This window comes from Kluyveromyces marxianus, chromosome 5 (assembly GCF_001417885.1).
Source record: "Kluyveromyces marxianus DMKU3-1042 DNA, complete genome, chromosome 5".
Classification (NCBI taxonomy): domain Eukaryota; kingdom Fungi; phylum Ascomycota; class Saccharomycetes; order Saccharomycetales; family Saccharomycetaceae; genus Kluyveromyces; species Kluyveromyces marxianus.
Genome location: NC_036029.1, coordinates 1,306,021 through 1,318,926, shown reverse-complemented (window position 1 = coordinate 1,318,926; position 12,906 = coordinate 1,306,021). Strand labels below are relative to the sequence as shown.

The 12,906-nt window shown below is 36.0% G+C and overlaps 7 protein-coding genes across 7 annotated transcripts; 3 read left to right on the top strand and 4 right to left on the bottom strand.

Annotated features, from left to right (window-relative positions):
- Window positions 1-446: 446 nt before the first annotated feature.
- Window positions 447-1,730, top strand: KLMA_50624 (uncharacterized protein; the record flags this gene model as incomplete). The annotated part of the gene is made up of 1 exon (XM_022820628.1): window positions 447-1,730. The coding sequence occupies one exon, from the start codon at window positions 447-449 to the stop codon at window positions 1,728-1,730; it is 1,284 nt and encodes a 427-aa protein (XP_022677073.1).
- A 604-nt stretch (window positions 1,731-2,334) lies between these two features.
- BNI4 (Bni4p) lies at window positions 2,335-4,788 on the top strand (the record flags this gene model as incomplete). Its single annotated transcript, XM_022820627.1, has 1 exon — window positions 2,335-4,788. The coding sequence occupies one exon, from the start codon at window positions 2,335-2,337 to the stop codon at window positions 4,786-4,788; it is 2,454 nt and encodes an 817-aa protein (XP_022677072.1).
- A 346-nt stretch (window positions 4,789-5,134) lies between these two features.
- CSL4 (exosome non-catalytic core subunit CSL4) lies at window positions 5,135-6,016 on the top strand (the record flags this gene model as incomplete). Its single annotated transcript, XM_022820626.1, has 1 exon — window positions 5,135-6,016. The coding sequence occupies one exon, from the start codon at window positions 5,135-5,137 to the stop codon at window positions 6,014-6,016; it is 882 nt and encodes a 293-aa protein (XP_022677071.1).
- A 198-nt stretch (window positions 6,017-6,214) lies between these two features.
- Window positions 6,215-7,249, bottom strand: PDR16 (phosphatidylinositol transporter; the record flags this gene model as incomplete). The annotated part of the gene is made up of 1 exon (XM_022820625.1): window positions 6,215-7,249. The coding sequence occupies one exon, from the start codon at window positions 7,247-7,249 to the stop codon at window positions 6,215-6,217; it is 1,035 nt and encodes a 344-aa protein (XP_022677070.1).
- Window positions 7,250-7,972: 723 nt separating this feature from the next.
- Window positions 7,973-8,962, bottom strand: ELA1 (elongin A; the record flags this gene model as incomplete). Its single annotated transcript, XM_022820624.1, has 1 exon — window positions 7,973-8,962. One exon carries the CDS (start codon window positions 8,960-8,962, stop codon window positions 7,973-7,975), a length of 990 nt encoding a protein of 329 aa, XP_022677069.1.
- Window positions 8,963-9,359: 397 nt separating this feature from the next.
- On the bottom strand, window positions 9,360-10,565 carry URE2 (glutathione peroxidase; the record flags this gene model as incomplete). The annotated part of the gene is made up of 1 exon (XM_022820623.1): window positions 9,360-10,565. The coding sequence occupies one exon, from the start codon at window positions 10,563-10,565 to the stop codon at window positions 9,360-9,362; it is 1,206 nt and encodes a 401-aa protein (XP_022677068.1).
- Window positions 10,566-10,979: 414 nt separating this feature from the next.
- JJJ1 (Jjj1p) lies at window positions 10,980-12,824 on the bottom strand (the record flags this gene model as incomplete). The annotated part of the gene is made up of 1 exon (XM_022820622.1): window positions 10,980-12,824. The coding sequence occupies one exon, from the start codon at window positions 12,822-12,824 to the stop codon at window positions 10,980-10,982; it is 1,845 nt and encodes a 614-aa protein (XP_022677067.1).
- Window positions 12,825-12,906: the final 82 nt, after the last annotated feature.

The following is a 12,906-nucleotide window of genomic DNA, read 5'->3' as shown; positions in this document are numbered from 1 at the left end:
AAGCTATTCCATCCATCTTTTTTCAACTGAATGATCAATGCTAAGTAGCTTAGAGTGTGTTATTTAGTCAAGAATTTGTTCATATGATAAATAGTTTCGGTTTTTTTCTCAATAGGAAGGACAATACAACCTAAAAAGCAGTTCTTGTAGATTTTTCATTTCTCCAATAAAAAAAAAGCTTACGATTTAAAAAATTATCTTTAGTACCATTGTAAAGGCAAGTGTAACGGTCATTTGACAGGGAAATGTTACTTTCATGCAAAAAAGAATCTCTACTTTATCATTTATAGCGTGTCACTTGTGCTGATTGTGCTGTTCTCTTCCTTTTTTGAACCTTTGTGTCAGAAGCAAGGTTTGAAGGGTCATTCCATATATTTTGATAATAACATCACATTTGGCTATAACTACCGGTAGGAATAACATAGTCAAAAGCCAACCCTTCAAAAATGTCTAACAGTAAAAGGACAACAGTATATGATCCATTGGATATTTCTCAAATCGCTTTCATTCCTGCTGACTTGGATTCTGACGAGTCCTTCATCGATACAAATACCATTGGAAATAGCTCTTTGGAGGCATACCTTTTTCACCAACATAATGAATCTACTGACCTTGAAAAAACCACTTCTCATATCAGCACCTCCAACTCTTTAAACACAATTTCTTCGTCCTCCTCTGAAGATGTTATCGAATTAATATCTCAAACTTCTAATGCACAGTCGCTTTCGTCCAATGTAATGGATGGTATCAGGTACAAGATCGTTTTAAATTTAACTAAAAGAGAAATAAAATTAATTAGGGATTCATGGAATATTCTCTTATCAGATGAAGGATCTGTAGATAACAAGTCATCCTCGTTCTTTAAACGCGTCTTCAAAAGTAGCAGATCATCATCGATATCCCAAGGACAGGCTTCTAATTTAGTGGAATCGAGCAAAAAATCTATGTTACAAAGAGTCCCAACAGGAAGAAGTGCACATGGTAGTATCAATACCGTAAAAAACGCTCCACAAACTACAACCATGGCCTCTAGCTCCATATCTAGCTCTTTATTTTGTGCTCAGTTTTACTCCAATTTCCTTTCGATGGACCCCGATCTCGAGAAGCTATACCCATCATTAAAACATCAAGCTACTGCATTTGCCGGTGTATTAACCATGGCCATCAATAATCTTGAAGACTTAACTGCTATGGAAGCTTACTTGAATAACCTAGGTAAGAGACATGCTAGAGTATTAGGTATTCACCCTCCTCAATTTGAGATGATGGGTATAGCTTTTTTAAGAACTATAAGGGATAGATTTGGTGTTTATTGTACCTTTGAATTAGAGGAAACTTGGGCCAGACTTTACTCATACTTAGCGAATAGTATTTTACAATTCGGCATTGATCCTATATTAAAAGTAGATTTTGCCGAAAACGAACTACATTTACCTGTCCCTAATCTAATAGAGAACACAACAACCACAAAAATTCCAATTAGTGATAATATGAGCTCCCACTCTATTACAATGCTTCCTGATTTCCCTGGATATCCCCAGAAAAAATTGATTAATCCTGTCCATACACCTAGTCATTCAATACCTGCCGAAAGCACTAAAAGTAAAAAGCATACACCCTCTTCGTCTACTGAAAAACGCTTTTTCTCAAGCAGGCTAAAAAATAAGAATAAAACGAAACCTAGCACTCAACCAACAATGGCAGGTCCTGAAGAATGTGTAATTATGTAGAAAATATATTGAAACTTTCTATATATTTATTACGTTTTCTATATTTTCAAGAGATAAAAAAGAACGAAGAGTTAAGAGTGCTATAATATCAATTTTGAAATTGTTTGGTTTAAGACCTATTTGACTTCTGTTCATATAATTTGGATAAGTTAGAACTGGAATAACTATATACTAAATTGTCTTACAATGCCCATACTTTGTCATCTTTTTTGCTTATTCTCTCTGCAAAGTCGCCACGAAACTTCATCATAAATGCATGGCGAAAAAAAAAAAAAAAAAAAAAAAAAAAAGCTCTTTCACTTATTTTTGAATACGCGTTAGATTCTCTATTATCGGAGAGTTAACGATTGTGTAAAAGTACTGTTTGATCCAAAAGTAGAATTCACTTCGGTACTTTAAACATCCTCTGATCCCAGTGTGAAACGTATATTCATCATTCGTTCTGTATTATCCCTTAGTGAGCTGAAATAAAATCCGAATTGACTATTGAAGGGCATAAATATATTACTAAACCGGATCACGTCACATTCCAGTCTCTTACAGCATTAGTTCAGGGCGAATAACACATTTTAAGTTAATCAATTACTATCCGAAAGTAACCCAAATGGAAAACGAAGTTGATGTTAACGTATCCAGCTCCGAAGGGCATACATTTTCGGAAATCTCCCTATCGCATGACAATGTAAATACAATTTCAAAACCCTCACACTATCTACAGAGCGATAATTCTGCCTCGATCTCAGAGCCATTTGAACAAAAGACAAGACTAATTCAGATGACTTCATCACCATCTCTGAGTGCTTTGGCAGGTATTTTGAATGAAAAAACTAAACATGCCGATATGATGATACGGAAATTATCCACCAATTTAGTGGAAGAACCAATACAAGAAGATGAGCAAGACTCTTCTGAAATTCATACAGAGACAGATGATAAATATATCTCAGACTTAGGATCTCCAAACCTAATAGACTTAGCTGATAATGATGAAGCTGTCGTTTTTAAACATCCTATACCTTTACAGGAATCTCTGGAGCAACCGGACTTTTTATCGACACCGAGAGTTAGACAGGGATCCACAAACAATAGCACCGAAACCACTCCCATCAATACTCCCATCAATAATCCTACTAATGATAATGAATCAGTCGTCAAGCGTTCAATAATCCATGAGGAAACGCTTTCACAAGAATCATTTGAAAAAACTGCCTCGAAACCAAAATACAATCCTTTTGTTGACAAGAACAATTCTGCGATCGTTAATAAGCCGGAAATACATGAAACTGCACTTTCCAAACTTCCAGTGAATGAGCCGGAAATACCACAAGAAATTAATAACAATATTTCGGTTCCCAAACCAAATCCTCAAGAAGTTAGCAAACAAAAGACTGAGAACGTGAAAACCAAACGTAGAAGAAGCTTATTAAACTTCTGGAGGAAACCTAAATCCACCACCGAAAAGACAATCACGTCTTCTCATAGTTTTAATTTAGGGGGTAATAGTTCGGAGCATACATTATCATCAGGTGGAGATGTAGATAAATCGACTGCTAAAAGATCTATGAGTAGTACAAGTATTTTTGGAAACTTTAGAAAGAATAAACACAATTCTATTAACACACGTACAAAACCAGATCATCCTATGGATCCTCAACCGCTACCTAAGAATACTAACAAATTACATGATCCCAATAATAGTTCTCAAAAGCGAAAACCTACTCCTTTAGATTTCGAAAAAGCTCTTCCTGAGATAAAACTAGAAGAAAAGTTTCCAATAGATGTTTTCCCCAAGTCACTAGATGCGTCTGAGGTTGAATCTATAGTATCATTAGAACGTTCTAGGTCAATAAAATCGAATCAACGAAATTCGATATCATCTTTACGCACTAGATCCCTTAGCGATCATATATCATTAAATGCTAAAATGGAGGGCATGTTCATAACAGATGCCTCAAAAACTCCTCTTGCGACTCCAGATTTAACCAAATCTCCAGTTAATAGCATCCTACGCAATGGAAGATTCGAAAGTCCTTATGAAGAGATGCGAAGTAGAAGTTCTAACTCTCTTGAGGAAGATAGTGCAAATGTGAAAGTCACTTCCTTTTCTGAAGAGAAAAGAGATTTTTCTTTCGGTTCAATAGAGCAGAAGTTAAATGAGCTAACAATGGAGTTTGACGAAGAAGAAGTTAATGACAAAACCTCGATTGCTAATGCAACATTCAACTCTAATACAGTGGTAAGTGATCATGATGACAATGAACTTATTTCTGATATTATGGAGTTCGCTAGCATCATCGATTTTGGTCAAGACATTGAATTGAATTTTGAGCTCAATGCTTCAGAAAACTCAAAATACGAAACTTTAAATCCAGTTGGGAAAATTTCCAGCAATAGTTTGCTGAAACCCGGCTTAAATTCCGATGCTGCAGATTCTTTCTTTAATGAAGTCAATAGTTTTTCAGACAAGTCCGATGTGTCCCAAAGTAAGACAACTGAATTTATTAAAGACCGTGAACCAAAAGCAGTTTCAAGTATTTCTGAAGTCCAAAATATAAATCCACAAGAGGCAATTACAAAGGCTGATTCTGTTCGATTCAAACACACTTCTAATCTCGATAGCAATGACGAAGAAGATTTCGAAAATGAAGACTTTAACAACATTCGTACTAATAAAGAATCTCCAAAAATCAGCGCTTTTATGCCTGAAGTAACTAATTCGATGAGCAGGCCTATATCGATGTCATTCAGAGGACTTAAAGCTCCACAGTTCAACAGTAACATGGATATTTCAGCTTTAAGTGGATTCCAAGATCCTCAAGATGAATTTTCCAACTTTTCGGACGAAAGATCAAAATTTCCTTCTAAGCTTGTTACATTTTCCTCTCAGATTGTCTTATATGAGACATATGGTGAACTTGAGTACGATAGACATCCAGATTTGGCCACCTGTAATCAGCTGACTCCTCAGCTAGCCCAAATGATTAAAGAGGAACTCAACGAATTAAAAGCTGAAATGGAAATCCACGAAGACTCGAAGTGTTATACACATTTCTTTTAATTAGTATATAATTAAATATGGCATGATAGTTTTCATATCATAATTGGCTCATTTGCAGGCTTGTCTATCACTGCGGTTATCTTTAGATAGAATGATAGACATAAATTTGAGTTCGGGCACTCTTCTTATTACCCTGAATTGATGAAGTTTTAGCTTTAAACTTTCCCATTTTATATTAGCCCTTTCTTTAAAAATTATCAAGGATGAAATAGAAGAGGTAAAAAAAGTTCTCTTGAGATGACCTTTCCAGAAGAGGTAAATACTACCGTTGAAAAAAATTAAGAATATTTTCTTTTAGGTATATAGCACAACTGATCAAGCAGAGTAAATTAATTAGAACATCAAAATGGATACTGCTCTTGAAAACATCCCTGAAAAAGCTATCCCTGGTGATCTTATATGTCCATTATTTGAATCAAGCAACGATACCAACCAAGAGATAATATATCGTTTTATTCCGGGGCACGGATGTAAAACCCAACAATTTGAAATGAATTCTCAGCGCATAGATGCTATTGTAGCTACATTAAAAGGTCCCATCGTGGTTGAACCCATCGAAAAAGAATCTTCGTCTGATTCACAAGATTTATTAACTAATGGCAATGAATCTGAGACCACCTTTTCGGAAAACGTTCCTTCTGAAATCGAGAAGGAGGGAAGAATAATCAAGCAATTTTTGGTCTCAATATCAAATAGTAACATGCACTCTAGCAAATTTACCGATGACCAATTTATTAATAACCTTCCACGCGAAGGTGATGTTGTTCTAGCTAGAGTAACTAGAATCAATTTGCAAAGAATAACAGTAGATATCTTAGCAGTAGAGACTACGCCTCTGCCGATAGATTCTGGTATTGGAAGTAATGGATCTGGAATTACTGCTCCTGGTGGTGGATCTGGTGCTGCAACGTTTTCAATCTCTCAGGCATCTGCTGATTTGGGGGAAACTTTTAGAGGGATAATTCGCTCTCAAGACGTTAGAGCTACTGATAGAGATAGAGTAAAAGTAATGGAAAGTTTCAAACCAGGTGATATAATTCGTGCACAAGTTTTATCGTTGGGCGATGGTACACATTATTACCTTACGACTGCAAGTAATCAACTAGGAGTAGTTTTCGCTAAATCGTTTAATGGGGCTGGAGAACAAATGTACGCGATCGATTGGCAAACTATGATATCTCCACACACCGGTATTACAGAAAAAAGGAAGTGTGCGAAACCATTTTAAGAGTTAATACATTACAAAGCGTTATTATAGAGTTGTTTTCTATATAGTTAGTTAGTTATATCTTAGTGAAAAATTAAACAGATATCCTTTAGTATTTACAGGACGTTCAATGTTTCTGTAAGCTCACATGTTAATTCGATGCTATTTCTCGGAGAGTTCGAGCAGAACTTCGAGACTTTATGTTGCCAGTTTAAATCCTCAATCAACCGGAAATTTTAGTTCATCATGGTCCCCCCTCAAATCATATTCACTCAATCCAATCTTCTTACCGAATTTCTCAAATCTTTCCAAATAATTTCTTCTCTTTCTGGCTGTTATTTCTTTCAACACAGGCCAATAAGCTTCGTGATTATATTTAAAATCTAAGTTTCCACCATACAAAGTTTCAAGTTGATTTTGAGGCACGTATTTAGAAAATGGTTCATCAAATACCAATTTCTCACGGGTTAATGGGTCAATAAATGGATGAATTAGTTTCAAAAATGTCCAGGCCAGCCAAGGTATATTAGTTAACAAGGCTTTTCCTAGTCTTTCCGGATAGTGTGTTTGTAAAATGTGTAGTACCTGTTTACCAACACCCAATGGAGGAATTTTTGAATTTCCTTGTACTTTTGGAACATCTGGGTACTCCTTAAAATCAATCAATAAGGCCAATGAATCTTGACTTGGTTGCATGAAGTCTATGACGCGTTCTAGCATGAAAACCAAGTGCTGAACTTGTCTATGCGACGTAGGTGTATTTTGTCTCCCTGGCTTCAAGTACAAAATTGGTCTGCAGTCATTATCAAACCCTAAAATTACCTCTTTACCAGTAACAGCTTCAGGACTTACAAGATCTGAAGTTAAAGTGTCACCATTTTCTTCACCAAAGTTGGAGATTCCGAATTCTCTTCTCCATGCAATGGATAACGAGATTCTATCGATACAATCCTGCGTATCCCATTTGGTTGCTCTAAGGTATCGCATTATACACTCTCTGCTTAGCCACGCCTTCTCAAAATCGGTCAATGGTTTCATTTCGTTATCACTCGCATTTTTTTTTTCTTTGGTAGGGATCAGCAAATCTGGGTTGGAAAAGTGTTTCAATACCGCTTTGTATTTTACCAATTCTTCTCCTTCTAGCAATCTTGGAGTTGGCGGCGTCAAATCCGATTGAGGATTCTCAATTGGCACTTCAATCTTTATCCATTTGGTGGAATCTGTTTCCACATTCTTTTGCTTCCTTTTAAACATCGCGTGGCTTATTAAGATTTGCAGAAGTTGTTTGATGCTGGCTGTAAAAAAGAACTTATGAAACTTGTAACAATTTGAACTAGCAATTTAAATCCCGCTAAATTCTCTCCTTACTATTTATATGCCTCCCTGCCTAACACTCTAATTGAGAAAATGGTTCGAAATATTGAATCTCAAAAAATTATATAACCTTCTTAAAGTATTCGAACCTGAACAAGTTTTCGATGTGCACCTTGCTTTATAATCCAAACAAAGCTCGTCGAGAAACATAACGAACAGTCATCGGGTTTAATAAGAAATGTTTTTTTTCCTGTCTCTATGGTATGGAAGAAAGACTATGATTATCTCGACCGAAATATTTCGCGGCTACCAAGATGGCTTCCGTGGGGGAATTCTCTGGCGGAAATAAACGCAACTCCGTTAGAGCCGCCCGGGTGTTGAATTTTCATTACCCGGACAAGGAAAGAAAGAAGGAAAGAAAGAAAAATGTCACTATCACAGATTGGCTCTCTCTAAGAGAGGTGCGATATTCGCGGCAAATATATATGTATAAAGTATTTCTTATCGCTTCATAATTGAAAATTCTCAAACAATGTTTGCCTGTTACGTGTTAAGAACCGATAGAGACAGGGTAAAGATTCATTAAACAAAATATTCCGATAATTTATTTATGAAAATTGATTGACCGTTACGTCGCTTCCATAAATATGGCCATGGAAGTACCTAACGTTCGTGAATATATACTTTAGATACAGGTGTCGAAGATGGTGTAGTGGGTAATAATTTATGGGATCCAAACAAACGTGACTTCTTCTGTTTTTTTGGCTGTTCTCTCATACGCCTCTTTTGAGCTATTGGTCTTTCCGTCGTAGTGATATTGCTATCGATCGTGTTAGCAGTAGGAAGCCCAGTTCCCCTACCAAAGGAGGTTTCATTTGTAGAATTTTGTATGATGTTCTTTCCAGGTGAAGGGCAGGAAATCTGAGGGTGCTTATGATCAGATGCTCCAGCCTGTCCACCGAATGCGACCCTTTGTACCACTCTTTTTTCTATACGAACTGTTGATGCTTTGAATTGCTGTCGTCTTTTCTGGGAGTCCTTAAGTGACTCAACGAAAACTTTGGATTTCGATTCAAAAAGCTTACTCTTTAATCTATGCGATAAGACTGAACCTGGTTCCTTCATGGCCGTTATCTGTATTTGTTTCTTCTCTTGTTGTATACGTTGCGTTGTCTCACGGACTTTTGCAGCAATTCTTTTATCCTTTTCTGATATTTCTTCCCTTAACTTCTCATATACTAACCTGCAAGGAATACGATATAAGCCTGATTCATTCCTTATCAGTATCAGTTCTACAAAATTTTTCAATACGTCAATGGTTACATCGCTGCTGAACGATGCACCAGGATGATCGGAGAGAGCATCTGATATTGCGAGTTTGAAATACTGTAATACATCGCTCTTTTTACTTGTATAATGGTAAGTAAATTCGGGATCAAAATCCTTTTTTATTAGATTATGCCATATTTCATCGTCTTCAAAAATGATTAACGGATTGGTTAGTTCTAGTCTTATAAGCTGCTCTGCCTTTACTTTCCTTAAAAGACTTTGTATTAACCTGTACGGAACAAAACTTATATCTTCAACTGAAGTGTGATGTCGAAGCAACGTAATTAGACACGATTCTTGCAACGATAATATTCGTTTATTCATTTTTAATGCTGTTTCAGTGGTCCACGGATTTGTGAATATCCGATGAATATCATCACCACTTTTAATGGTACAAGTTTATTGATTGTACTTAGAAATAGTGATGCCAGCTAGAATGCGCACATAAAAAAAATACCAGTCTCAAAAAGAAAAACAAATAAGACAAATCAGAAAAAGTTCAGCCTGTTCAAAGTCAAAGTGCTTTAACATATTTTGTATGTTACACCAAGTCATAAGCGTTTTGGCAGTGAATTTTTCAATATGTATTTACTATCGATATTAGTACATATGAATGATCAGTGTTTTCTTGAAGTATAATAAATGCTAATTCAGCCAATATTTTGTAAGTTGTAGATTATATAAGCTACCTAATGTTAGCTGCTTGACTGTTATTATTATTCTACTCACCACGTAAAGCTTTAATGACAGCGGGTCTTCTCATCATGTGTTTTGTCCATTTGTAAACCTCTGGAAATTCCACTTTAATGTTAATTCCTATTCTGTCCACAACATTGTTCCACGGAACAAAGGATAGATCTGCAACAGTTATCTTATCCCCTACAAGCCAAACTGGGTAGTCAAAGAAACGACTTTGAGAGAGTGGAGTAGTACCAGCGCTGTATGCAGCTGCATTTTCTGAATCTAAATCCATAATGAGAGCTTCTCTTCTTTCAGCCAAGGCCATTTCTACAACTCCATAAACTCTTCTAACTTCGTCTGTATACCGATCAACAGCACTCTTGACCTTTTGCGAATGGAAATATCTGAAATGTAATGCTTGCCCAATCATAGGCGCATGACCTGATGTCTGAAAGAACAGCCATGCATTGATTTGAGCTTGATCGGCTAAATTATCTGACCATAGTAACGGTGTACCCGTTTCTCTGTAGTACTTATTTACGACATGAAGGATTATTGCTCCAGACTCCCAAATAGATAAGTTATCCATATTGTGATCAATAAGTGCAGGAACTCTAGCATTTGGATTAATTGCCACGAATTCTGGGGCTCGATGTTCACCGAGATTAAAATCTAAGAAAATTGTGTTATAATGCATATTAAGTTCGCTTAACACAATCGCTACTTTGAAACCGTTAGGAGCAGATCTGTGTGAGAATAGGGTATAACCCTCCATTGGTTGATTTTGAAAGAATTTGGTTATTCTTGAACTATCTATGGAGTTTGCACCTTGGAATAGCATTTGCTGCTGGGAGGTTCCTGCTTGAACATTGTTATTAGGATGTTGTTGACGTTGTTGATGATGATGGTGTTGTTGTAGTTGTTGTTGCTGCTGTAGTTGTTGCTGTTGTTGCTGTTGTTGCTGCTGCTGCTGCTGCTGCTGTTGTTGTTGCTGCTGTAGTTGCTGCTGCTGCTGTTCCTGCTGCTTTTGCACATTCTCTTGTTGTTGCTGATGCTGCTGTTGAATATTGAAAGCATTCATAGAATTTTGATTTACTTCTTCCATCAACTGTTGCTGATTGAAATCAATAGCGATATTGCTCTGATCAGTAGTTGTGTTGCTGTTACCAAGGTTCACCTGGCGAAGTGCCGAAGATAAGTTTGAAATGGTATTTCCTGTTCCACCATTGTGCATGTCTTGCTGCATGTCGTAGTGCACTCTTTCTTTCGATACCTAGTCTTTAAATTAACACTATATATGTTATTGGTTCACAGATCCCGTTCACTAACCAATATGTAAATGTACATTCGTATATGTGAAGATACTCATAACTTTGATAGATTTACAGGAAATGTCCAATTTTTTAAATTTCACGGTGAGACTTTTATTTCCAATTGAAAATGATGGCACACCGTAACAACCATGAAAAAAATAAATAAAAATAAAGCAAACAACTTAAAATGACTTATGAAATCTCAAGCTCAAAAAGGGTTATGTGTAAAAACAATCATTTGGTACGTATTTAATGCGGGTAACAAAGTATATAGAAGAGATGAATCGTGTGTATGTAGATGTCTATTATGGGGTACATACACAATGTGCATAATGAAATTAATCAATTTATGACTTCTTTTTATTTTTTAGCTTTGTAGCTTTTGAATTTCGGGAATTTGGTACAAAAGCTGCATGATTCTCCGCCTTTATATGGGCAAAGAGTTGGTTCCGTGACTCAAATAACACACCGCAGGTGGAACAATCATATTTTTCGGCAATTAAATCCTTGTCATTCTTTGTAACCGAATCAGATTTTTGTGAGTTACTTTGATTATTTTTGGATAAAGATTTTTTGGTTTTCCCTTTGTTCTTATTTTTAGTCTTCTTAGTAGCGCTATTTGACATCGATTCCCAATCGTCGTTTTTTTCATTCATTAATGATTCTAGTAAAGCAGCTAGTTCATTCTTATCTTCATAATCTTCTTTACTCTCAGCTTTAGAAGTAGTGGCAGTGATTTTCCCATTTTTATCTTCCAGTTCATCGTCTATAGAATATTCAATTTCAATACTATCAGAATAATTGTCATTATTCATGTCTGTCTCATCATCGGACGAACTAGTGCTAATTGCTTTAAGTACTTCCTCGACTTTCCGCAGCTCTTCATTTATGTTTTCGTAAGCGTATTTTTCACTTACAGCTGATGATTCTCTATCAAAGGTACCCTCATCTCTTTCATTTGAAATATCATTAAAGTCACTCTCTGGAGCAGAAATATAATCTTCGATGTCCGAAATATTATCTAACCCCAACGCAATACTTTCTTGTTTCATTTCATATTTTAGTTGGCGAAGCATTTTTTTGTGTAGCTTTGTATTAGTGTGATTTTGTAGTTGTTTCTCTGATTTGAAGTTTTTATTACACACAAAGCACTCATATATCAGAATTTCTTCGCATGAATCCTTCAAGTTTTCTTGGGCTCCAGAAAAGGTTTTCTTTCCACCGTTTTCATTAGTATAGAAGTCCTCCATTTCTTCTAAACGATCATGATCTATTGCTTGCCAATCCTGGAGTTCAAAATCTTTAGTCCGGGTTGCTCTATCATTTAGCTTGTCCTTATTGATCTGCTTTTTAAGAGCATCTTGCATGTGTTTTTTTTTTTCCTCCTCTTCCTTCCTAATTCCTTCTTTCATTCTTTTATCGAAACGTTTGATGAATGTAACAAAACGTTTGACAGTTTTATTATATTCGGATCGTGCTTGGTTTCTAAGCTTTTCATTTCTTTTATTTATTTCTCTCTTTGTCCTACGATCATAATTTCTGGAATACATGTATTCATCTTTCCAGCTGAATGTCTTTACTGTGCTGAAGGATCCCCATTTCTTATAGAAGAGTTTTAAATCTTGAAAGCTTGTTTCTGAATACCCAAACATAGGAAAGAGTAAATTAGAATTTTTATGCCTATCCATACTCTTTTTATAAGAATCTAATGTTATATCTGATTCAAAAGTGTCGTCTAGGTAATCTGAGAACATCTGTATATTTAATCTTTTACCGCATTTGACTTCATCGCTAGCCAATTTGGCGAATATTTTACCCGCAATCTGGTATAGACCAGCTGGCGAATCATCTATCCGACTATACATCCCAGCATCAAAGAATCTTAGCAGCTCTTCAGTAGTTACACCTGTTAGTTCACTATCAACGTTAGCTGCATTTTCTATATTGTCATCATAAACCGAAGAATCGTTCAATATTTGATCTTTATGAGAATCATACCAAGCTCTTTCTTGAGGATCTGATAAGACCTCATACGCAACTCTAATCTGTGCAAATGCTTCTGTAGCATCTTCGATATTATCACGGTTTTTATCCGGATGATGTAAAAGTGCTTTCTTACGGTATGCTTTCTTCAATTCACTATCACTTGCATCAGAATTGACACCAAGTAAATCATAATAACAAGTTTTCATATTGGAAATGAAATCACACAAACATGCGGCAAGGTATAAAAAGTGACAAAACTAGACTTCAAGCCAATACCAATAGAGCTTG